The sequence below is a fragment of the Corvus hawaiiensis genome, chromosome 3 (genome assembly GCF_020740725.1).
Source record: "Corvus hawaiiensis isolate bCorHaw1 chromosome 3, bCorHaw1.pri.cur, whole genome shotgun sequence".
Taxonomy (NCBI): Eukaryota; Metazoa; Chordata; class Aves; order Passeriformes; family Corvidae; genus Corvus; species Corvus hawaiiensis.
In genome coordinates this window covers 116,333,746-116,356,937 of record NC_063215.1, presented here as the reverse complement: position 1 = coordinate 116,356,937, position 23,192 = coordinate 116,333,746, and the positions used below count along the sequence as shown (strand labels likewise).

General features: G+C 45.0%; 1 protein-coding gene across 4 annotated transcripts in view; it reads right to left on the bottom strand.

Annotated features, from left to right (window-relative positions):
• The window catches only part of PAK5 (p21 (RAC1) activated kinase 5), an 87,071-nt gene that overhangs the window by 25,494 nt on the left and 38,385 nt on the right, over positions 1–23,192 (bottom strand). For all 4 annotated transcript variants that reach the window (XM_048297159.1, XM_048297157.1, XM_048297158.1 and 1 more), the window contains one exon: positions 12,881–13,095. In XM_048297159.1, the coding sequence (XP_048153116.1) occupies positions 12,881–13,084 (204 nt within the window). In that variant the 5' untranslated portion in view covers positions 13,085–13,095. Of the gene's footprint in view, positions 1–12,880; positions 13,096–23,192 lie in introns of those variants that run through there.

The window sequence follows — 23,192 nt, the reverse complement described above, 5'->3', positions numbered from 1 at the left end:
CGGTAATTCTTTTGACATTTTAAAATACAGCAACTTTAACAAAACATTTAGTTTTAAAATATCACTGAAATATCTGCATTCTAGTAACTTTTCCTTTTTTTTTTTTAAATACACAAAATGCTTGTTATATGTAACTTGAAATGCTATTAGAGAACATTAATAGTTAAAAATAATTACTCTAGGCCTACTTAAACCACATCTGATCTGTGCAATTTTATATGTAATACATACACAGATCTCTCAGACACACAACAAATGAGTGAAATGTGACTTACAAGCTTTAGTTTGAAAGAGAAAGTGTATTTATTACTGATGGGTTAAACAGCACTTCAGGGAGAGGAGAGGAGAGATCTCAAACCAAACAATTTCTCCTTCATAGGACTTGGGACCCTTCAAAATTTTCTTTTATCCAAAGATGGAAAGGAAAAGCAAAATGTCTCACAAAATTAAATTCCTCAAAAACATTAGCCACAGGAATGTTAACTGCCCTCCTAGTAGTGCTGCATTTTCATAAGGCTGGTGGCAATGTTTTCAGCACAACAGTGCACAGAGAGGACCCACTAAACTAAAAAGCTGTATCAAACCATACCAAAGATTGCAAGATTGTTTTGTCCAAATTCTGGAAAAAATCTGGTCATCAATGTAAAATTTTCCTGTTTTGTCAAATCAACGTTTTCTGGCAGGAAAAGACAAAGATCAGTGACCTGGGAAGCCTGATCAATCAGCAGGACCAGGTTCTCTCCCTTTCAAAGCCATGTCATCTGTCAGTGCCTCTGTGTTAGAGGAATTGTTTAGGGATTTTTTTTCTCAAGGAAGCTGCAAAACAAATTCAGTAAGATTTACTGCGGTACAGCTGTGGTCAGAAACTGCTGGTGCGGTTTCTGCACCACACAGGATCCCATGGCAGTGACGGGGGAAACTGCAGCAGCAGCACCAACAGCTGCACCAAGAAAACACCAACAAAGCAGCAGCTTTCCAACTGGGCTGACTCCAGAGCCAGCTAAAAAACACAAAGCAAAGTTGGGGACATTTGGGGAAGATGACAGAAATCCCTCCCTCCAAGAAACACAACGCCACTTTTAGTTTTGTAACACCAAGACAGAAGCAGACTGGAAGCTCATGACAGGTCACAGGTCCAGGACCAAACTTTGCCACAGGCAGGGCTGTGCGTGACTTAAACAGGGTTTTGTCCAAATAAAAATAACAGAACTACGGGCAGCTCATATAAAGCACTGAGGCTCCAGTTTCTCTGGCACCTCTGAGATCTGGGCTTGGGAACTGGTTTGTGCCTCAGTTACTGGTGCACTTAGGGAAAGAACAATGCCTTCTGTACTACAGCTGCTCATCCTCAGCCACAATGCAGACAACAGGAGACAAAGCAAGGGCTGGTGGCAACCCTGATGCCTCTTTCAGTTCTGGCATCGCCACTTTCAAAGGAAAATGCATCGCAAAAATGTGTCTTAAACCAGGCATGAGCGGACTCTGCTGCCCATCTGAACTTGGTGCAAGCACTCCCCAGGGAAACTGCAGGGAGGTGGGACAGCAAGAGGGGCCTATGGGGGCCTGGGGCTACCCCAAATGGGTGCAGAGTTCTCTGCAGCCACATCACAATCATCATCAACCTTAATGTGTATCAGCCAGTCATCCTTACATCTAATATCTGCAGCCTAGACTGTTATTTTGGGGGGGTTTTACGTGGCGGTGATGTGAGGAAAACAAAACCCCACTTTTCTCAACAAATGCATGAGGAATTGCAAGAATTAAACAACACTTCACCACCTGCTCCCCAAATACTTCAACTTTGATAACACACTGCTTCACTCCAGAGGAGCCGTGGGTCTCCCACACGGTGCTGACACTGAGACACCCACTGCCACTGTTTTTAGGGCACAGAGTCAGCATTTTACACCTACACATGATTGCTGCTGGGAACTGGTGGGGCACAACACCATGTGAGTCTTCCCAGGGCTGACAGGCATTTAGAAGAAGCCTTTCTACAACCAAACCTCTATCACAGATTTTATTCTACGGGCCACAAAAGGGCCGGGGTGGGATTTTTATGGGAAGAGGAGCCCTGCTGTAGGGTGGGTGGTGTGAAACCCAGTGCCCCACCTCGCAGTCCCACTCAGCTGTACATTTACCATAATGACCACCGTGGCACAGGGCACTGCACACGGGGAATGCAGTCTGCTCTTGACCAGCAGCACCAATTAAAAAAAGCTGAGGAGAGGGACAGCCTGTAACTCACAAAGTCGCACTGCAGCATAAACCGTCTTTGTAGCTCGGATGAAATTTCCCTGCATGAGGTTCCCCTCGTGCCCTAAACATGCCCATTAACAAATGCAAGGTTGATGGAGCATTAACCCAATTAATGATCCCGGTGCTTTTTTTCCTCAGTGAAAGATTTTTGTGGCTGCAGTTTGATTGATCTTTCTGAAATATTTAAGTCAATTCCAGTGTGATAAAATTCTATGCTCAGGAAGTAATTGCCTTCATCTGACAGCTCTGACAGTGGGGCACTTGCTCAGGAGGGCAGAGGCTCTTGGGTCACTCTGCTGTGGTCACGGTCATCTCCTGCTTTTAATTAAAATGAGGATTTTGACAGTTTGTTAATTTAGAAGAAACAATTTGAACTGTATTACTTTTGGCTGCAATCCGCCACAGCAAAGGAAGCTTTATATACAGCAGATGCTTGAAGACAGTTAACATTTCTGTTTCTGCGTGTGTGGGGCCGGCTCGAGGAGCTCCTGGTGTTCTTGCAAGCCGTGGCAGAGGGTTGTGAATTACTTTCCCACTCCATAAATCATCAGGCAGAGGAAGAGAGTGGAAGATGTTGGTGAGAGCTGAGTGCCTCAGTCCCCAGCACTGCAAATCGATGGGGCTCACTGCCCACAAGCCCTGCTCGTGGCTGGGACAGTCCCTGCAATCTCAGCCCAGAGAATTTGGGATTAACACCCCGAGGAAGGGCAGGATCATGTGTGCAGAGCACTGCCCATGTTGGCAGGGAAGGCACTACCAAGGTACAGTGCCAAAAAATGCCTCAGTCCCATGGCCTTAAAACAGTCAGAAAGTTTCAAGGTTCTTCCTAACGCACTAAAATTGTGCATTCCTGGCCACACAACATGCAAGGGGCAATTTTAATCTGACTGCTCTCTCTGACTACTTTGGACTTCTTCATCCTCTCCTGAAAGCTCACTCCTTAATTTCAGGGAATCCAGGGATTTGTACTGGCAAAATAAAAACACAAAATAATTTCATCTGCATTGTAAATTGCAGCATTCTTTCCTTCAAGGAAATATATTACTCTTCCTTTTCAAGGACACTATCAGATGGGAAATGCAGCCATAGGAATGTTCTAAGGAAGTAGGACTGACTCCCACTGAGTGGTTTTCACCTGCAAACATGGACATGAAGCAAAAAGTGCTCCTGTGCAGAAATCTAATGAGCAGGTCAAATTTACAAGGCAGGTGAGACAAAAGACGCGAGGAGCTTCCTCAGCTGACATTTTAATTATTCCCTCTTGTAAAAGAGAAGTGCAAATCAAACACCTTCTTGATGGGAACAAAGCGAGGCAGGAGATTTCAGAGGATGCTCTGCAGCAGAGGTGAAGCCCAGCCCAGCATGACAATCTCTCATGTACAAGAAACTGCTCAAACATTTCTAGGCTAATCTCGATTTGATTCGATTTGCTGGGCTGCGTCGCCACCAAGTGCACTCTGTCCTCGGCGGCAGATTGGTCCTGACACGCTTAATAAATTAATCTGCCTGACACAGAGTGGCTCCCTCCCCCCTCCAACCCCGCCAGACAGCATGGGAAGTCAGGGAGAAGGAAAAGGGCAGTACAGATGCTGCTAATAAGAGAGAAACAGGGCTGCTTCCCCTGGCCTGGGGTGTGGGATGGAGTCAGACCTCATCTCCTGCTCCAGAGCATTTTCCCAGGGCGGTTCATTAAAACCACGGTGTTTAAACTAGATTTCTACACCTATATATGCCAACACTCCTGGAAAATGCTACTTCATATGGAAGCGTAAGCCTTAGCACTAAGGATCTTCAATTGCACTGTGCTCAGTGAGAATCATTAAATGCAATCTAGGACACAGATACCAATTACTGTTCTGCCCAGACTACAAAACTGTAAAATTCAGTAAAATTCACAGTCTCATGCTATCCTTTTAACTGTGTGATCCTGATAGTTAACTACTAACATCTGTTGGATCTCAGCAATTAAAAAGCAGAAATGCTCACCCTAAATACTTCCCTTTCGTTCACTTTTCTCTCTCCAGAGATCTGTATCTGAAATGCCCTTTTTTTTCTGCTGGCCCACACAGTTCATCCCACAGACAACAGAAAAGGCATTTAAAAGTCTCTGCAGGTAAGTCAGTGCTGTTCCCTGGTAATACATAGCACTTGTCTGGTGAAATTGGGTCCTGCATGAAGGGGAAGACAAGAAAGAAAGCTCAGCAAAGCACTTTCAAATTCTTAAGAGAGGCACCAAAGCCCAGATCTAATCACGTCAGAACAGGAGATAGAAAAAAGCACATTTACACCTGGAGCTTTGGCTCCACAGGTAAGTGAGCTGCTTGGCAACATTTTTTTCCCTCTGATTCTATGACTGTTGAACTAAACTGCTGGGATTGAATAAATGTGGCTGTTTGGTTATAATTATAGAATCACAGAATGGTGTGGGGACCTTAAAGATTTCTGTTATACAGAACACAGTTTAATGGGACTGTAACCTGTCTGGCTTCTGTTCTGGACTACAGTGGCTCAAACCAAGTTCATCAGCAGACCTAGGGACAAATATCTCACTGAGCTGTGCAGAATGTGCAGTGACTGAACAACTGCTGTCACTGCATGGATGAATGAAATGGAAGGAGCAAGCACCTTCCAGGAAGGAAGCAAGCAGATGTGGACTGCAGATGCTGCAGGACCAATTTTATGTGGAAATCCCCTCCACAGACCTGTTCCTACGTGGACTAAAGCATGTGCCTTAAGCAAAAGCCATCAGGATGCCCAAGCAGATTTCTCATTACTTCAGCTGTCAGGGTCCGCCTACGACACGCATGGATAGGGACTTCCAGAGATTCCCTGCTGCCACCTAGTGTTTCCCACGGCCGACCACCGATGAAACGAGCAGAGAGTTTTCTACCTCGGCTTTCAATTGAGGGACTTCAGCAGCCCCACTGGAGGCTCGGCCAATCCATGGAAACAAGGTATCTCCCAGCGTACTTTACTCCATTTTGGCTTTCTCAGCTGAGCCAAGCGGGAGCTCGCTGGACTGTGTGACTGATCTTGGTAAAACACACCCAGCCTTCCCAAACATTCACTGGGGAAAGCATTTACTGCTTACACTTCCCTGTTTGTCTTTCATGCTTTGCTCTGGGGGACCATGGCCATGGAACAGGTTCCAGGAGGACCCCGAAGCATCACCTCCACCTGCCTGGTCCTTCCCAGGCCCAGGCCCTGCCCCTGGCCCCAGGGAGAGTATGGTCAGTGCAGGGAAGGCTTTGGAGTAAAATGCTGGGCTGAACAAATGAGAAGGAGCTACAAACCATAACCACATCAGCAGTGATGGAGGCCTCCACCTCCAGGCAACAATCTGGGAGCATGGCTCATTTTTCAGGACAGGCAAGCCAGCCAGAGGAGTTACTGGAACAGTGTCCTATAGATTTGTCTTCAGGGACCAACTTCCATGTTAAAAAAAGAACGTGATTATGAGTGTCCTTGCTCAGGATCTAACTCCTGGCTTGTTCCAGGTTATAAAGTGCTACCTGGAGAGTATTCCCAGTCTGGTGTTCCCAGAGGAGAGCAGATTCAGTTTCTGAAATGCTGACACAAGAGTTTGAACCTTTAATGCACAGACCAATAGGTTAATGTGGGTTTTGAGCTCTAAAGGAGGCTGCTCTGCTTCAGCAGCTGTAGACTGTGAACTCCAAGTTTACTTTCGATCTTTATTTAGTGCACTGCAAAGTTCTGCTCACCCACATAACCTTGCCCTTGCAAGATTCCTCCAACACTAAACATTACTTAAAATCTCAGTGCTGATGCATTTAAGAACATTCTTTTACTAATTATATTGGAGACAATTTTTACCCACAGAAGTCTGTAATCAATAATGATCTGTATTATTGTCTGTGACTGCTGCAGACCCAGGTAAAGTAACTCCTTTGTCATGTGAGTGGACCAATTCAAATCAGGACTGTTGTATGGGCAAAGGTTGCTAAGACGATAAAGGATTTCTGAAGAACTTCCTTGGATCTCCTCACTGCAGACAGCAAACTCCAAGACTCAGGGAAGCACTCAGTGAGCTCAGAGGGACTGTGCAGGTGTAGGTGTGAGCCTGCCTCCAAGCGCCTGCAGGAGGAGAGTATTGGCAGCACAAGTTCTTCTGGGCATGTCAGGGACCTTTCAAATGAGGGACATGATCAGCAGGCAACCAATTGTTACTCCTCCAAGGCAGAGGGGCAGAACAATGGATTAAAGGCTTTAGTGCAGTGCTGAACTTGTCTTCACAGTCCAGAGCAGAGCAAAGTGGAGTCCCACACCCACTGTCAGCTACAGCTACCACCTCTGAAAACCACATTCCTGCAGGCATTGTTCCTGCTTCATCTGAGCACATTTAAAGGACAGTAGTAAGATGGAATGTGAAAAACCTTATTTTTGCCACTTACAATATTTACTCTGTCTTCTAGGAGAGGGTTTTTTACTGGCAACCTCAGTGTTTCTCTCTAGGATAGCCAGGCCCTGCTTGTAAACCCCGATGTTGGTGTCCACAGTCCAGCTGCAGACAGACTCCAAACGTACCTGGCTGAACCTGGGGGCTTGTCATAAAGAACTAGTATCTTGGTCAAAAAAGGTATGTGAATAATTCATTTTCTGGTTCATTAGTTGAACTGAAAAACTGAGGAATATCCTGTGTTTTGAGTCAGTCTGAAATTATGATGATGCTGGTTTTGATTCTCCAAATGAGGCTCTAGAAAAACAATGTCAAAATCAGGCTGGATGAAATGTTTCAACAGCATGGAACACAACTGAATGAAAGCGAAAGAGCTGCTGATCAGGAACTCTGTTGTTCAGAAAGCCAGAAACTCAAAACTATAAAGAAGCAGCCAGAAACTGAAAACTATAAAGAAGAACTGAGAATGTATCAGTTAAAGCATCATGGGGGAGGCGCTTCCTTTAGAATGGAATGGAATGGAATGGAATGGAATGGACTATTTCAGTTGGAAGGGAGCTACAACAATCACTCAGTCCAACTGCCTGACCAATTCAGGGCTGACCAATTTAAAAGCATGTTATTGAGGGCATTGTCCAAATGACTTTTAAACACTGACTCTATTGCTGAAATCAATTTCACAGGCAACAAAAGTATTCTTCTAAAGGACTTACATAAACCCTATAATTTTCTGAAATCAGACAATCTGAAATAAGCCCGAAGTTTCCTCTATACAATGTAGAACATATGAGAACATATTAACCTAGTGATATGATTCTAAAAAACTTCTGAGCTGTGTACTTCTTGCACTGATTCATACTGTGGCTCATTTCTATTTGTACAGTGATTCATGTCCTGCAAGATTACACAGAATTATTTGGTAACTTGGCTCTTCTCACACTGTTAGACACATCGATGGACACTAGATGGCATATCTGTATTATATCTGTACAGGGTGGAACAGAGGAAACTGAAGTAGCCTTGTCACTTATAGACACATAAAACAAATGGCACTCAAGGGTGAAGCATTATCCCTTTGAAAGGAAAGCTTCCACTTAAATGTGGAGCAGTATTTTATTCCAGGAGCACGTAGCAGCAAATGCATTCCTGTTCAGTGATCAAATAAACTGCAAGTGGGGCTGCCTTACAGGACAATTGCAAATCTGACGACGATCACTTGCAGATGAAGATAATCACAGGAGAATGTTGGCTGGAAGGGACTTCTGCCTCCAGTGCACCCTCCTGCCCAGGGCAGGGCTAACATCCAAGTCCAATCAGGCTAAAGGGCATTGTCCATAAAATTCTGCCCTCTCCTTTCCAAAGGCTGACATCCCACAGTCCCCCCAGCTGCTGTCCTGCTGCTCAACCACACTCCTTCCACCCAGAACGTGCTATGCTGCAAGCTGCTGGCTCCTCCTTTCTAGAGACAGCCCCTCCACCCTCTCCCAACTGAGCAAGCACCAGACCAAATGTGCCATTGCAAAGTATGGAATTAAGAACCAAGAGTGACTTTACATGATGTGGTTACAAGGAAGGCCCACGAGATGTCAGCAGCCTTCCAGGTCCTGTCCTGGCAGATGCTATCAAGAAGGAGAAGTAAGAATTTGGGAGGGTGAGGAAGATAGGTCAGGACAACACTGCTTTGTCCATGTGCCCCCATGCAGCGGGCAAAGCCTTTGAACAGCTCTTTATTCCCTTTTTCCTGGTACGGCAATTCCACATGGGAGGAGAGGGCTGGGGATTTTCTAATGAAATCTGGATGTTTTTGACTGCTCAAGTCCAGACAAGGACCCTCGTTCATCTCCTCCCTGAGGTCTGTGACCCCTCAGCATCACTGTGCACAGTACCCTCCATCCAAGCAAGGAAGCATGTAAACGTAGGAAAAAAATTACGCCATAAACCAGGCTTGAATGTCATTGTTGGGAAAATTTAAGAGGCCAAACAAGATGGGGAAGAGAAATACTTGCTTTTTTTCTTCTGTCTTCATGAAGAGTAAACAAAAGCTTTGATTTTCATGTCAGAGCTATTGAAAGGGCCACAACCAGTAACTCATTTTCTGATTGTTTGTTTCTCTCTGTAGGAGAGAGGCTAAAATGTATCAGTAGAAACTTTGAAAAGTTTTAAAAATTAAAGCTGACTCACCAGGATCGAGGTCAAGGCTTGAGGCAAAAATGAGAAAAGCTAAAATTTTAAGACAAAACATGTAGACCACTGAGATATGAGGGTGAACGGCTGGGAGAAAAGCTGGCAACCCTGTGGTCTGTCCCCTACAGAAATTGTCAGCTCTGCAACACCCATGTATTGCAGGACACCAGGTAAATGATCTGCCATGGGTTAATGGCACAGTCAGTGTGCATCTCAAATTAATGTGCACCTCAGCTCAGACATGGGGCATCCAAGAGCACTTTGGTGAAGGGATGGAAAGGACAATGTTTCCTCTGCTCTGAAGGCAGCCCAGCCCCCAGGGCACAGAAGAGGCTCCTGCCATTTTCCTGACAATACAGCATCGATGTCAAGCTGAGGATCTCGCTCTGCCTTTGCTGAACACACTGCACCACCCCTCTGTGCTAGTGCTCATCTCAGAGCATGGCAGACACCACGGGGCAGCGAGAGCCCTCATCCCCTTAAACCTGTGTTTCAAGGGAAGGAAATGGGGGAGAAAATTCAGGGAAAGTGATACTCCACCACATGAGCATGGCTGGATTTACTGCAGTGTGCTCAGGGGAGAAGGTCATGTGGAGGTCCCAGCAGACAGAATTCTGTTTTCTTGAAGTCTCTACATATTTGGCCACTCAAACACTGACAGCTGCCTCCCTCCTTTCTCAAGGACAAACCCAGCACTGTATCACCCTGAAGTTGGGAACCTTGATCTTGCTGAAGGTGTGAATGGATGAAACTACCCAAAGCACCAAAAAACCGTAGCAATGGAGGCTTGATGCATGTAGCAGCACAGACAACTAAAGAATAACCCCAGTACGGTGGTTTTTTTCATGAACAAATGGCATTTTTCCCTCCAGTAACTTGACAGAAGTGAGGATGCTCAGCTGTTCCCTGCACTGGGAAATACGGGAAGGGATTTTAACAAGTCTTCAGTGCCACCCTGCTCCCACTGACAGCAGCAGGCATTCAAGAATGTTAATGGAGCATCTTTACAAAGCCAATGATGAGCTCTTTTGGCAAAAATCCCCAGAATAAAGGTTCTGGTGTCTGTTTTCCTGGTACTTTGAATGGAGTGGAGATGCATTTGCTTAGTTATTGATTCTGAAGCTTTCCAAAAATCAAAGGGTGGTAACAAACTGGAGCTTCTGTGTAGCATACGGGTGAAGACGAGCCAAGCATATTGTGTGCTGAGAACCAACAGCAAACCATGAGCTCCACGTACGCATGGAACAAGTACAAAGTGCTGAAGCAAGAGGACCAAGAGGCCTGGCATCAGGATGTCAGACTTTATGAAGCCTATTTTAAGTACAGGCAGACACAGACTGTTCACATTTTTCATGCAGGGATGTTTTCAATGAGAAATCAGCCTTTTTTCACCCCCTCCTTGTCTCTACTCCTCAAACCTATCAAGATCACTGCTGTTCTATTTTTCATGAAGTTTTCTGCTGTGCTATACTTGGGCTTGCACCTGAAATACACAATCCTCTGCTGGTATCTGGGTCAGCCACACTGAGAAGGGAAATCCCATTATTGTCTCCCGTTGTTTTTGAAATGAATGAATTTGTACAGCCAGCTCAGGTTTGGATTCAAAGGCTGATATTTCCACGACGAGCCGCCGCTGCCACCCGTGTGCCAAAGCACGAGGAGCCTTTCATCCCAGCCAGCACAGAGGCAGGGGGATGACATCCCCCAGGATACCTGAGAGCCGAGGGCGCTGCCTCGTCATCATCACTGCTGCTGCTGCCGCCTTTGAATAGGGATGGAGCAGCGAGAGTGTTTATGATTTACTGGTTTTACCCAAAGAGATACACTGCATACCATCAGCTCTGCTTTGCAGGCTGAGAAACAAGCAAACACCACTAACTGAGAAACCTGCAAAACCTACAGAACTCAGAAAAAGTCTTTGCCTTCCTCTGCCTCAGCTCTGGTGAAGTCTAAAGCAAGCAAACACCAGTTCTGTCTCAAAACCAAGAAATGGTGCTGTCAAAGCTGGTCTCTCTGATCTGTGCTACTCCTCAGTCACGAAAGAGCACCAATTAGGAGGAACATTTCTGCCTCACACCACAAAGACAGTCAATACTGAGGGAATTAAATGGAAAATAAATTTTGGAGCACATAAGAGCAGAGTTACAGAGCTGCTGTATGACCTGAAACCACAGCATGAACTAACTCTGGCCAAATGCCTCAGCCTGATTTAATACTGTGACTGAGGGAACAACCATGAATCTTCTGCTGCTACACGTCAGTGCATTAATTGAACTATCAGCTGGGTAGAAAAGAAAAGTTGTAAACAATACCAAGATCTCAGAACCTTTGGTTCTTGTCTTCATGAACTGCAAATGCATTTTAAATCTTCCATTCTCAGTGAAGTTATGAAATCCTCAGTGCCAAATACCCCTTAAACACTAAAGGTACTGGTGCAAGTGCACACATAAAAAACTTGTCTAAATTAAATGTTTATGCTGAACTAGTTTAGCAACATTAAATATTCTTAATTTTAAAGTGACTGCAACTCAGCTTCTCTCTGTAGGTTAAGATGTATCAAAACAAAGCATGTTAATTCTTAACAAATATACAATAAAGTGGTATCTAGCAACAGAGACAAAAGCCAATTCTCAGCTGATAGTCAATGCCTCTTAGTTGCTATTCAAACTTTCTAGCACTATTATGGAGGCCCATTTCAATTAGCACACATCCATTTGCAGGCCAAGGCCCAGAGTCATATCCTTAGAATGCCAAGAAAATTAATGCAATTTAAAACTTTTTAAGCTTATGAATTTATGGCTCCAGAACTGCAGGAAAGAGAGGATATTTCTGCAAGATAATAAACCTATTTTTTTTCTTCCCCATTTTAAAACATCTTCATGTATTCATGTCAAAACACCCAGAGATTTTTTTGGTGTTAAGAAGGGCTGTGGAATGAAGTTGCTCTCCTCCACTAGCAGGAAAAAGATTACCTACCTTTTTCCTCATTATTCTGGGCCACTATTATCAGTAAGATATTTTATTACAGCAAAAAAATGAAGACCTTGGTTTTATCCCCATTGTCCTGTAGCAGCACCCAGCAGAGCTGATCAGCAAGTGATGAGTGCCCTTCTGGAGCAGGCAGTAAATGTAAATTTGGCAAAGAGCACTTATCAAATATAACTAAAGGGTCCATGCTCTCAGGATTATCTGATTTTCCCTTGTTACAGAAAAATCCACAGGCAAATGAAATCCTAAATTTACTCTGCAGCTGCATGGCAGGGAGAGGTGTGTGGCTGGCAGGGTATAGGCCACCACCATCGCACAGGTGCGATTCACTTGGATGTCAGGATGTGCAATCCCAGACAAAGTGCACAATCAGGGTCAACTGGTCTATCAGAATCCTGAGCCTGGAATCCTGATGGCTCCCTGTCCAGTGCTGCTCTACCCTCTAAGTTTTCTTCCCAGGTGTCCAGCGTGAGCCTCCCAAGCCACGACCTGGGGCTGTTTCCCCTCATTTTCCCACCCATCGAGGAGCTCAGCTTCATCACCATGTCCTACCCCTGCAGGCAGTGGTGGGTGGCAATGAGATCCCTCTCTGAGCTCCTTGCCGGGCTGAACAAGCAATTTAATTTCTTTCCTTTGGTGTACTTTTCCCTCTCTCCCTTACTCCAAACTGCCTTTGCCTAAAGCACTGTTCTTAAATTAATTATCAAGGAGCTTTATGCTGCAGAGGAGCAGCGTTTTGGGCCTCCACTGGGACTTGTGGCTTTTTCTTCTGCAGCCCGGGAGCGCGAAGGCTCGGCCCCTGCCAGACCCGTGACTCGCACTCTTCTGAGACACTCCCACAAGTTTTACACACAGAATTCCTTTTTTCCTTGCAGCTCTGCTGTTAAATGTTTGGATTTGCAGCTCCCTCCCAGCCGTGCCTGCCTCCCGGGACAGCTGATATGCAATACCCACACACTGCTGGCATTGCCTCATTAAGACGACATGCAATTCAAGGCAGTCTGAGGGATTCCAAGGGACTCTGCATGGTACCTTCATAGGAGCCAGCTGGATGGGAGTGATGCATGAGGGATCCACCATGGGCTTCGGCCGGTTGGCCGTGTCTGCCAGCAAACTGTGCCACTGCTGAGGCAGCCCCGTGAACTTCTGCTCCCGGTGGTCGAAGCCAGTGTGGACCCGGTGCTCGAAGTTGGAGGGCCCGGAAATTTCCAGCCGTTTCTTCTTTTTCCCGAACATGGTGGAAAGATCTGGAGAAGTCATGGGGAAACAGGGAAGAAAAGAAAAAAAAAACACATCTTTACACTCTGTTGTAACCCTCAGCCATTCTACTTCACAGGGAATTTTAGTAGATGTCGTTAGTCAAATACCTGTATGACCTTCACACACTGAGATCTATGCGAGGCAAGCATTTATCTGACCTCCTTTCTGGGAGAAGATTTTAAGAAATTAACTCAGTCTCTTATTATGTATGTTCATAATACTGTATGAAACAATGAAATTCCCAGGAAAAAAGCCCCAGGTCCTACTTTCTACTCCTCTCTCTGCTCATGCTACAAGCTGCACCCCCATGGAAGCTCCGAGCCCAGAGCAATGCCAGCAGCAGTGGATGCTTTGGTCCAAGGACACAACTTGGGGTAAGTGGTGAGCTGCGCCCTGATACAAGAGGGGAGCAAATGCACCTACAGCTTTGCATCCTAAATCTATACCCCAGATCCTGGACCGAAGACAACCCATCTCCCAGAGGAGAGCCTGGCTCTGCTGCGGTCAGATGTAGGTCTCACACAGCAGCAGTCAAAGGGGAATTCTTCCTGAGCCGTTTCAGCGATGAAAACAAAGAGCTCAGATGTAATTCTAACGTGGTCCAAGTGCCATCATCTGCATTTGTGGAGGGTTCTGCTTAAAAAAAGCAACAGGTATCAGCTCTTATAAATATCATGGCCTGACTTCTTCAGGAGAGAAAAGATTTGCTGTGAGAGCCACATGCCTAAAGCACCTGGGTTTATGCCCAGGTGGGCAGAGGTCCCTGGCTCCTGGCCAGCAGACTTGGGTGGGATTCATTACATCATGGCCCTACTCCTTTTAAGGTCCAGGAAGGAGCATCAGCTCTTTTGGTTTCTGTGCAGGTGGTGTGGAGAAGAGAGAGGAGTCCCTCCACTGCTGTACAAGGAAGGAGCTGGAGGCTGTTGGAGGAAATGTGACCTTCCCAGCTTCTCCATCACTGGATTGACCTGGCTGCCTGGTAAAGCTAATTGTTACAGGTCCTGCTCTACAGTAAGTGAATGGTTTTAGTCCATTTAGGTAGGAGTGGGTTGATTTACCTTCCTCCTGTCTGTTTTGCCCCCCCTGAGAAGGCAGCAGGAGGGTTTCAGGGCACACAAGGGAACATAGGCTAATAGATTAGCTGGAACAAGAGAAGTTTCATTGGCAAGGTGAAAGGAGGCATGAGCTGCAAACTGAGAGGGATAGAGGTATTTGTTCACTCTACTGGCTTAGGAAATAGCCAGTACACTCACAACCTGCATTAACCCTTGGGGTTGGTGGGTCCCACCTTAAAACGAAGTGCAGCCTGACAGTTCTATTGAAGCAAGTTCAGAACTGATTTTCTGGAGCACTCCAGAAATCTGCAGTGCACGGCAAGGACAAATTCCTGGTCCCAGGGAAACAGAGAGAGGTCCTGTTGCTTTTCAGTGAAATACTGTCCTGTCTCAGAATAGTCCTCCACCTTTCTCTCTGGGCCATTTCCAGCAGGGCTGGCTAAGCACTTGAGCAGCATCTGTCTGAAATAGCAGTGGGGTGAGGAGGCTGGCAGCTGTGTAAAACCTCTTCTATCACAGCTGTAAAGGTGCTGCCCTGACTTTGATTCAGGAGGCAGAGAGGAGAAGCTCAGAGAAGAAAATACAGTTGTGTTACCGCACCAAAAAAAAGATGGGGTGATAAATCAGGTATTTATTCCACCCTCATTGCCTTTTACTAGTTTGTCTAAAGATCAAGTCCATTATTTGAAAATTGATTGCTGGCTGCTTTGTAAAGCACTCCCCCCCACTCCCCCCGTGTATTTGTAGGTGATTGTCTCCCTTATGCGTATTTCCTTTAGACAAGGCAGACTTGCTCCTGTTGGCCTCTCTCCACGGGTCTCATCTTCCATACACCTCTCTGGCTTTCTACTCTACTCTGAACTTCCCAAAATCTCCTGCTCTTTTGACAGTGCCTCTCCAGCTCTGTTAACCTGGATATCTTCCTCACCTTCCTCTCCCAAAACCTCCTACAATCACTTTGATATGTGGCATTTCTCCTTTTTCAGCATCATAATTGTTTTATTTTTCTTTGGTGCATTTGGGTACCTTGTGGCATTCCCAGACATGCTTCCAAAGCCACCATGGTTGGTCTCTGCTCAGAGACTGTCCATTTTCCAGGCTCAAATGGAAGCAGCCGCCAGGTCAGGCAGTAGCTCCCAACCAGAGCTCCACAAATCGCAGCCAGCTGCAGATCAATGGCACTGCATCGATTTCACTTGCCCTCAGGGATGGGAATCCATGAGACTATTGGAGTAACATTTTAAACCATCAGCTCTAGACATGTATTTTTTCCTCTGATCAATGCCAGGGTTTCCCGCAGGACTCGCATCCCAAGGCAGCTGCTGGATGCTTGAAGTCCTCCCGAGCTCCAAACAACATTGGATAACTAAAAGCACATCAGCTGGCACAGTGCACATTGCTTTTTAAAATGAACAGCACATTCACTTGACAAGACACCAGTCAGCCAGTTACCTCCATTTCACTGCCAAGCCAACCTCCCCTTAGCACAGTCCCTCCAAAGAACTGTAACAGACACAGCAGTCACAAGGAAGCTTTGTTTTCCCTCATTTCTCCATTCTCAAGAATGGAAATGATGCTGCTTGTTTTCTTCAGCTGTCTGAGGATGGGGGTTTGGGGCAGCCACGTCTGTGAAACTTTTTGCTCTGGGCTTGTAAGTGTCCTGATTCAGTCCCCACTGCTATGCTTGTACCTCATACCTCATAAAAAAGGGAGATGATTTAATTTTTCCCATAGCTCTACTGATATGACACAAAAAATAAAGGACTTATTTAATCAGGTGTGGAAGCAGAAGATATCCTGGGTAAGTGAATACATGTTCTCCAAGACATATAAAGCTCTTTTAGGAATAAGAGGTACCTAAGTGCTTTGAAGAGAAATGATGGAGCTTTCCAGAATGCTGGATAATGTGTGTGTAGCAGAAAATTTATGAAATTTGTATCAAGAACACAAAATGTATGAAGTTCATTCAGGCACCAGCCCATTCACACAAAACAGCAATCCTCTCACAGTTATTAAGAACCCCTAATTTCCTAATGGGATTACTTAAGAAAACATCCCACAGACAATAGGGCAGCCTTTATCAGAGGCACAGGGAGCTGGGAGGCTGCGGGGCAGCTCTGCGGAGCTGCCTCTGTGCCACCCCCACGCCAGAGCACTCACCCTTAACTTAATTCTTCCCGACAGCTTCCAACGTAGCCCTGACTGTGCCAGGGCTCTCAGCAAATGCCATCTCCCTGTGCAGCTCCTCCTGTGCTCAGCCCCACAGAAGGAGAGGAAATGAGAGGTATTGTACTCGTAATGTGTTGCTATTTTGGTGGGATGAGCACAACCAGGATGTCTGTCCTCTCCCTGCACGTGCTTTGCCAAGGGATAGTCTGGCTGATTCCAACACCTCATGCATGGCACAAGGTGACACTCGACACAAGGGGGCTGGGGAGCCTGTGCTAACAACAGCTACTGCTGATGGCAGGGGGCTTGAGCTGGCTTTGGGGGGAAGAGAAAACAGAACTCATCATTTCATTGCTTCAGTGGGGCATTTCTACAGAAATATTTCCCCTGCTCTTACACTGAAATGATGCAGCACATTAATTTTGGGCTTCTAAATGTGAGGTCTGAAGGAGGCAGTCCTTTAGTGACAGCAAACAATGAATTCAGGAAGCAGGACAGCACGACACCTAAAGCAAGTCTGCTCTTCAGCAGGAGAGCCAGGAGCTGAGTGTTCAGCTCCAGGCTGCCGTGCCAAGGTCTCCTCAACCCACAGTCCAATTGTGGCACAAGAGTTAGAGATAAGGGACTTTCTTTGCCAAAGCCATGGTGGAAAAAAGATGGACATGACACTTACTAAAGGAAAACACAATACTGGTGGGGAAATTCAGACTATTGCACCACCTCTCCTCCTGAGCAACCCACAGCAGTGCTGGTCTGAGATGCGCCTCTAGGGAATGGGGAAGGAACAGGGACAGCAGGAGGAACGTGTGAGCTGCGCTCTGTAGATACAGCAACCCGAACACTTCTGTAATTGCAGTGTTTGTCTTTCTTTGTCTCTGCCAAGAAAGGAGCAGTGCCAGCTCTGCTGGTGCCTGCTGAGGAGCCGTAACACAGCTCCACCCGGCTGCTGCAGGCACGAGGCAATGCTGAGAGGGTGCTATCAGGAGCAATCACTGCTTTTGCTCTTAATGCTGTTTACTGTAGTGCCTAACAAATCGAATTACATGCTAATCAGCACACCCTGCCTGCTAGATCTATGCCAGCCCTGGCTCCTTTGCATTGCACTCCTTTCTGTGCACAGCAATAATTCACTGAGCATCACAGTGCCATAGGCTCCCAGGCTGGTCCAAATTTTAACCATGTCCCTCAAGGACAGATCAGGTCCCCACAAAGGAAATTCCCTCAGATAATGCCCATGCAAGGTGTGTGATGCGGACCAGCAAAGTAAATCCACTCTGTCAGATACTGCACTACCATTGTGCCACCTCCCAGTCACAAATGAAGGGGTTTTTCCAGCAAGAAGTATCCTACAGTCCCACACTGGAGCCAGGAGGGTGGCAGTACTATTCTGGGTGCCAGACTCTCCCATGGTGGTCTGTGCTCAGGATGGGATTTCCAGCAATAGCCTTCCCACAAAAAGTTAAAGCCCTGCCAGCTCACACCCCATAGCTCACACAGAGGTCACAGAGCTGTTCACTTTCATAAGTCTGGCCTCATCCTGGGGTTTTTATGAGTTGTTCTTCTCCTGTATGTGACATCTGGGGACACTCACAGACTGATGAACTGAAAAGCTGAAAGTCCAGATGTATGTTACTGCCCTCAAAGAACAAATTTTTGCATTTACAACAAGTAAAATCCAAATTAGGTTTTGGAATAAATTGGAATAAAAGGCAAAAAAGGATTACTTCAATCCTAAGGTTAATAGTATTCTGTATCTTTTATCATATCCTAAGAGAAATCCAGTCAACCTACTAAATAAGAGAGAACTCTGCTTAACTCTGCCCCATTTTCTGTTCCCAATAAAAAAGTCAGAACCATTTTCTGCTTCCCCTCCAAATAGCTGGTCTTTTAAATTAAGACTAAAAAAGTTGGAAAGCTCTTTCCTATTACCAGAGTCCCAAGTGCATCTCTTAAGCAGTGACAACAGCCCCTGCCATCCCAGATGTCCCCAGATAACCCTGAGCAAAGGTCTGTGAAATTCTGCCACACATAAAAACATACAATAACCTTACAAAGTTAGTACCTAGAATAATGAAGTGGAACTTTTAATGACTCTGTACTATAGCTATGTAAGCCCTATTTTTTTTACTGTGGTATTTCAGCAGCCAGATAAAGTGTCCCACTACCCTCAGGAAATCATGTGTGGTCACCATGACCCTGAGCCACCCTAGGAAGCCTGCAAGGATTGCTTACACACACCTCACTGCTGCTCGAGCACAAGCTGGGCTTAAAATATTCCCTCAGGAGGGGCTCCGTGCTGTCTGCCTCAGCCCAGCAACATGTTTGCTTTCAAACAACCAGCAATTAGTTCATTTTCAATTAGGAAGTGTACACTGCATTAAGCCTGTGAGCCTGTATTTTCTGCAGGGATTCCCTGTGGCTCCTCAGCTGAGCAAGCAGGAGCAGAGCCCTTTTCCCCTGGGGATGGGCATGTTATTAGCATCTAAAAATTGCTTTCATGCATGCTGAGTATCATCTGTGAGCCCAAAGTGGGGGGCAGCAGTAAGGGCTGTGAAAAGGTCCTGTGAAAAGGCACATTTCCTCCCAGGTCAGCCACACAGCCAAAAAACCTGGTTACAGGCAGGAGCTTTAATAAAATACTTCATTTTTAAGAAACCTGACAGAAACACAGATTGCAAAATGGGGAGATGGGTGCAGGTCGCTTTCTTTTGACAATTTTTACTTATTAATAATAGTTTTCTGTAACACAAGGACCTCAATTATTCCCCTCCAGAGCAACCCAAATGCAGTAATACATCATTAGCTTTGGTGGCTTCTGTTCCCCCACTCTGATTAATTGTAACCTTTCCCAATATTTGATCGTAAATGAGAGAGTATGAATTGAGAAGCACAAATTAAATTAACGTGTCAAGGCAGCCTGCAGAGCCAGTGCTCCAGACAAATGTGAGCTGGGCTGAAACTCAATCTTGAGGAGAAAGCAAATGTCTGGGATGGACTGATGGCAGCATAAATTGCTGAGAAATCCTCCCTCCTCTGTGAAGTGAGAGGTAAAAACGATGTTGGTTCTCCTTCAGCTCACACTGGCGCAAGTTCCTGCTCCTGAGGCAAGTGGAAGGAGACCAACACATATCTGTGTATCTATATACCTAATATATATTTAACAGATTTACTATATTTAATAAAACTATTAAAAATGAGGAAAACTGTTTGGTTTTTTTCTTTAGCTAGGAACAGCAACAGCAATAGTTTTGTATTTCCTTTCTGTTTAAGGATGGTTCTCAGCTTCTTGATGGGGACCCTCTGCTGGCTGCAGTCAGAACCTGAGTTTCTTTTGTAAAAAAAAAAGAAGCATGCCCTGACTGCAGGCTTACATTTTTAAGAAGAATTTCTCTCTATTTTTAACTGAAAACACGGAGAGCACTACCCTGTTTTTCAGGAGATAAAACCAGAAGCTATACCTGGAAAAGCAGAGTGAACTGAATGAGAAGACAATAAAGTTCATGGAAAGACTCTTAAAAACCACGCTGGTTTCAGGTCAGGCCTGACACACTACTTGACAAAAGGAGAAATCCTGTTTGACTTTCCAGATACAATATTCCTAAATACCTTCCTAACTCCCAGGGTATCATTCTGGATGGATAAGATGGAAACAAATGGGAGACACCCAGGAACCAGGGGGCAGCTGCCTGCAGAGCATCTCAAACCAGAGGTAGGTGAGTCCTCTCTTGTATTTATTTATTCATTTACTGGTGTTATCTACAGGGAGATCTCATTACTTCCTTAGAGACAAGGTTTTTGGTTTTGTCACAGGAATGGACAACACCCCATGCAGGTGAATACCAGGTTGGCTCAACTGTCTAATGAGAGACCCCATTTCCCTTGATCCCTGCTTATCCCTCTGCTCCTAATTACGACTTGAGCATTTCGATTTGGGAACAATAAATTAACACCTTGGAAAATGTTCTCACATACTCTGCTAATGATGATTTTAAACGTTGACCCTCTGGCAGCATCAAAAAGGACCCACAAATCCTGAATAAACCAAGTCAGCTCACATTTTCAGTCTTTCACCATTTTGCTAAGCTCTTCTGCACACAAATAATGTACTGATAGAAATTAATCACCTGTGACCACATCATTTTCTCCAGGGTATTTTTTCAGTTCAACCAAAGTATAGAAATACCATTTTCAGTGCATGCCTGTATGAGTTTTAGAATGAAAAGCTTGATGATCAATAGGATTCAACTTACTAGCACGGATTTTCAAGCTGTCTGGTATTTTTTTTTTTTATATGGGACAGTCTTGTAAGTCATTTAACCACTATTAAAATACATGCCTTAATCATGGAAAGAGAGGTACTGATGGACTAGTCCAACAAAAATGCCTCTTTCCCAAAGCCCCTCATTTACCCTGCAGCATTCTGCTCATTTCAACCTTAGGTCAAATCAGCAAATTGCTTTCAGAGTTTCTGTGTCACTGTGCAATACAATAAAAATACATTTAAACAACTACAAAGAGTTGTCATTGTCCATGACTCTTTTCAATCCCACAGTACTTCGTTTATGGTTGAAAATGCCTTCATTTGTCACAGCACAGCGGTGTGTCTCTTGATAGCTCGCCCATGAGACATATTTAATAGAAATCCACAACTGAACAAAAGACAGGAAAAAATAATAACAAAAGCCAATGTATGCTTCCAGAGAAATAGTAAAAGCTGGTACAGAGTGGCCAAACTAGGATTGATGTACTCCAGGGAACAATACTCATTCTTCTTATTGAAAGCTACTCTTGTACAAGGACTCATTTCCACACACTGACTGACATGTGCTTTCCTAATTTAGAAGTCTTGTGATTCCCAGTGGATTTTAATGCTCAGTAATTTTCAGCTGAGTAGCTTAAACGCATATATTGTAGTCAGTCACTCTCTATTATCTTATACACATGCACACATAAATAGCAACGTGGACACGGAGGTTCGTGCAGGGAATTAGTCTGAAACAGCTCTGGGCAGATTAAAGAGGAAACCCCCCCTCAGCCCCCTGAATCCCTGGAGATAACTCTAATAATTTCTATCCCTAGCAAGTGAAAAGATTCCAGATTTGCAGAAGCAAATAGTCCTCTGGGTGCTCAGCCTGAGATAATTAATGGTATTATCTTTGTTAGGAAATGCTGGACATCCACAGGGAGAGGGGATTAAATGAGACACTCATTAAATGAGACACCCTGAGTCTCAAGTTACTCCTGGAACTTCTGTTGTAAATTCTTTTTTTCTGAGTTGATATTAGCACTTTTTAAAGACAGCTCTATACTGTTCTACACCAATGGATGCAGGTACTCTATTTCTGTGTTTTCAATTAGAAAAAAATAATCAGTAAAAGGAAATACTATCAAGAATGAAAGTGATGATACATCAGTAGAGAAGACAAAGTAAGCAGAAAGATCAGACAAATCTGCAGGAAATACCAAAACCAGAACTGTGAAACAGTATATAATTCTGAATTTTAGTAAATATGGACATTCCTATTGGTTAGGTAACTGCAGGATAAGAACTGCAAGGATATGAAATTCTGCATTTATCAAAAGACTTAGCAAAGTGCTTGAAAAACACTTGGAAAATTGTTCTTATCAATCGTGCACCAGGTTACACCTTCTTTGCATTTTGGGCACCTCAGTGGGGTCCACTGGCAAAGCCTCAGCAAAAGAGATGGACTGGCCCCAACTGTAGCACAGCACAGGGGACACTAAAACATCTTGGGTTTACATGCAAAGCTTTAGTTTTAACTTTCTGAAACTGAGTTTCCTCCCCAACACTTGATGGTAGCTGCAAAGCTGGCATTACAAACATACAGAATCCCAGAATGAAGGCTGGAAGACACCTTCAAAACCATCTAATCCAACCAACACTTCCAGAGACGGTGACTCCACCACCTCCCTGGGCAACTTACTCCAATGCCTGACCACTCTTCAGTTAAAACATTTTTTCAAATACCTAATCTGAACCTCTCCTGGTGCAGCTAAAGGCCACTTCCTCTTGTCCTTTCAGCTGAGATACGACAGAAGAGACCAACCCCAGCTCACTACAAACTCCTTTTGGGTAGCTGTAGGAGTAATAAAGTCCTCCCAGCCATGCCAGGTCCCTCTGCCTCTCCTCCTAGGACGTGTTTTCCAGAGCCTTCCCCAGCAATGTCCTTTCTGAAACGAGGAGCCCTAAACCGAACACAGCGCTTGAGGTGCAGCATCATCAGTGTGACCTCAACAGTGACCAAAGCATGGTATGCTGCAGTAGGGATTTCCCACAGCTCCCTGAAGGACTTATCCCAGGACTGCATGGTTTCTCACAAGTGCCTGTAATTACTGTGGATGTATGCTGATAATTTTTAATAGACAGCTTTCACTTGGAAAAAAAAAAGGAGGCAAAATGTTTTCTAGGTCTAGAAACCAACTGATTTTCAGCTGGTTGCATCCATGAACACATCAAAATTGCATCAAGTAGAGGCTCCAGTGGGGCGCCTGCCCCAGCACAGATGATTTTACAGCCCCCAGAGAGTGTCACAGTGACAAGCACGAATGGGACTGGCTGGGGACACACCCCTGTGACAGCATCACGCGCCACTGAAACAAGGTAATGACACCGGGGCTCTGGAATCGACCTCCTGCCACAACTCCTCACTGGTATGTTTGTATTCAACACGCTTCATTTTCCTACAATAATAATCACTGCTTTTCTTACTTTACTTCTAAAACAGTACAGGCTGTGCTGGCTCTGAGGAATTGCTCTGTTACCATAACATTTGTAAAAAAACGTTGCTTTCCAATGAATGATCAACAGCAACAGATGCTTCATTATTCATTCATTATTA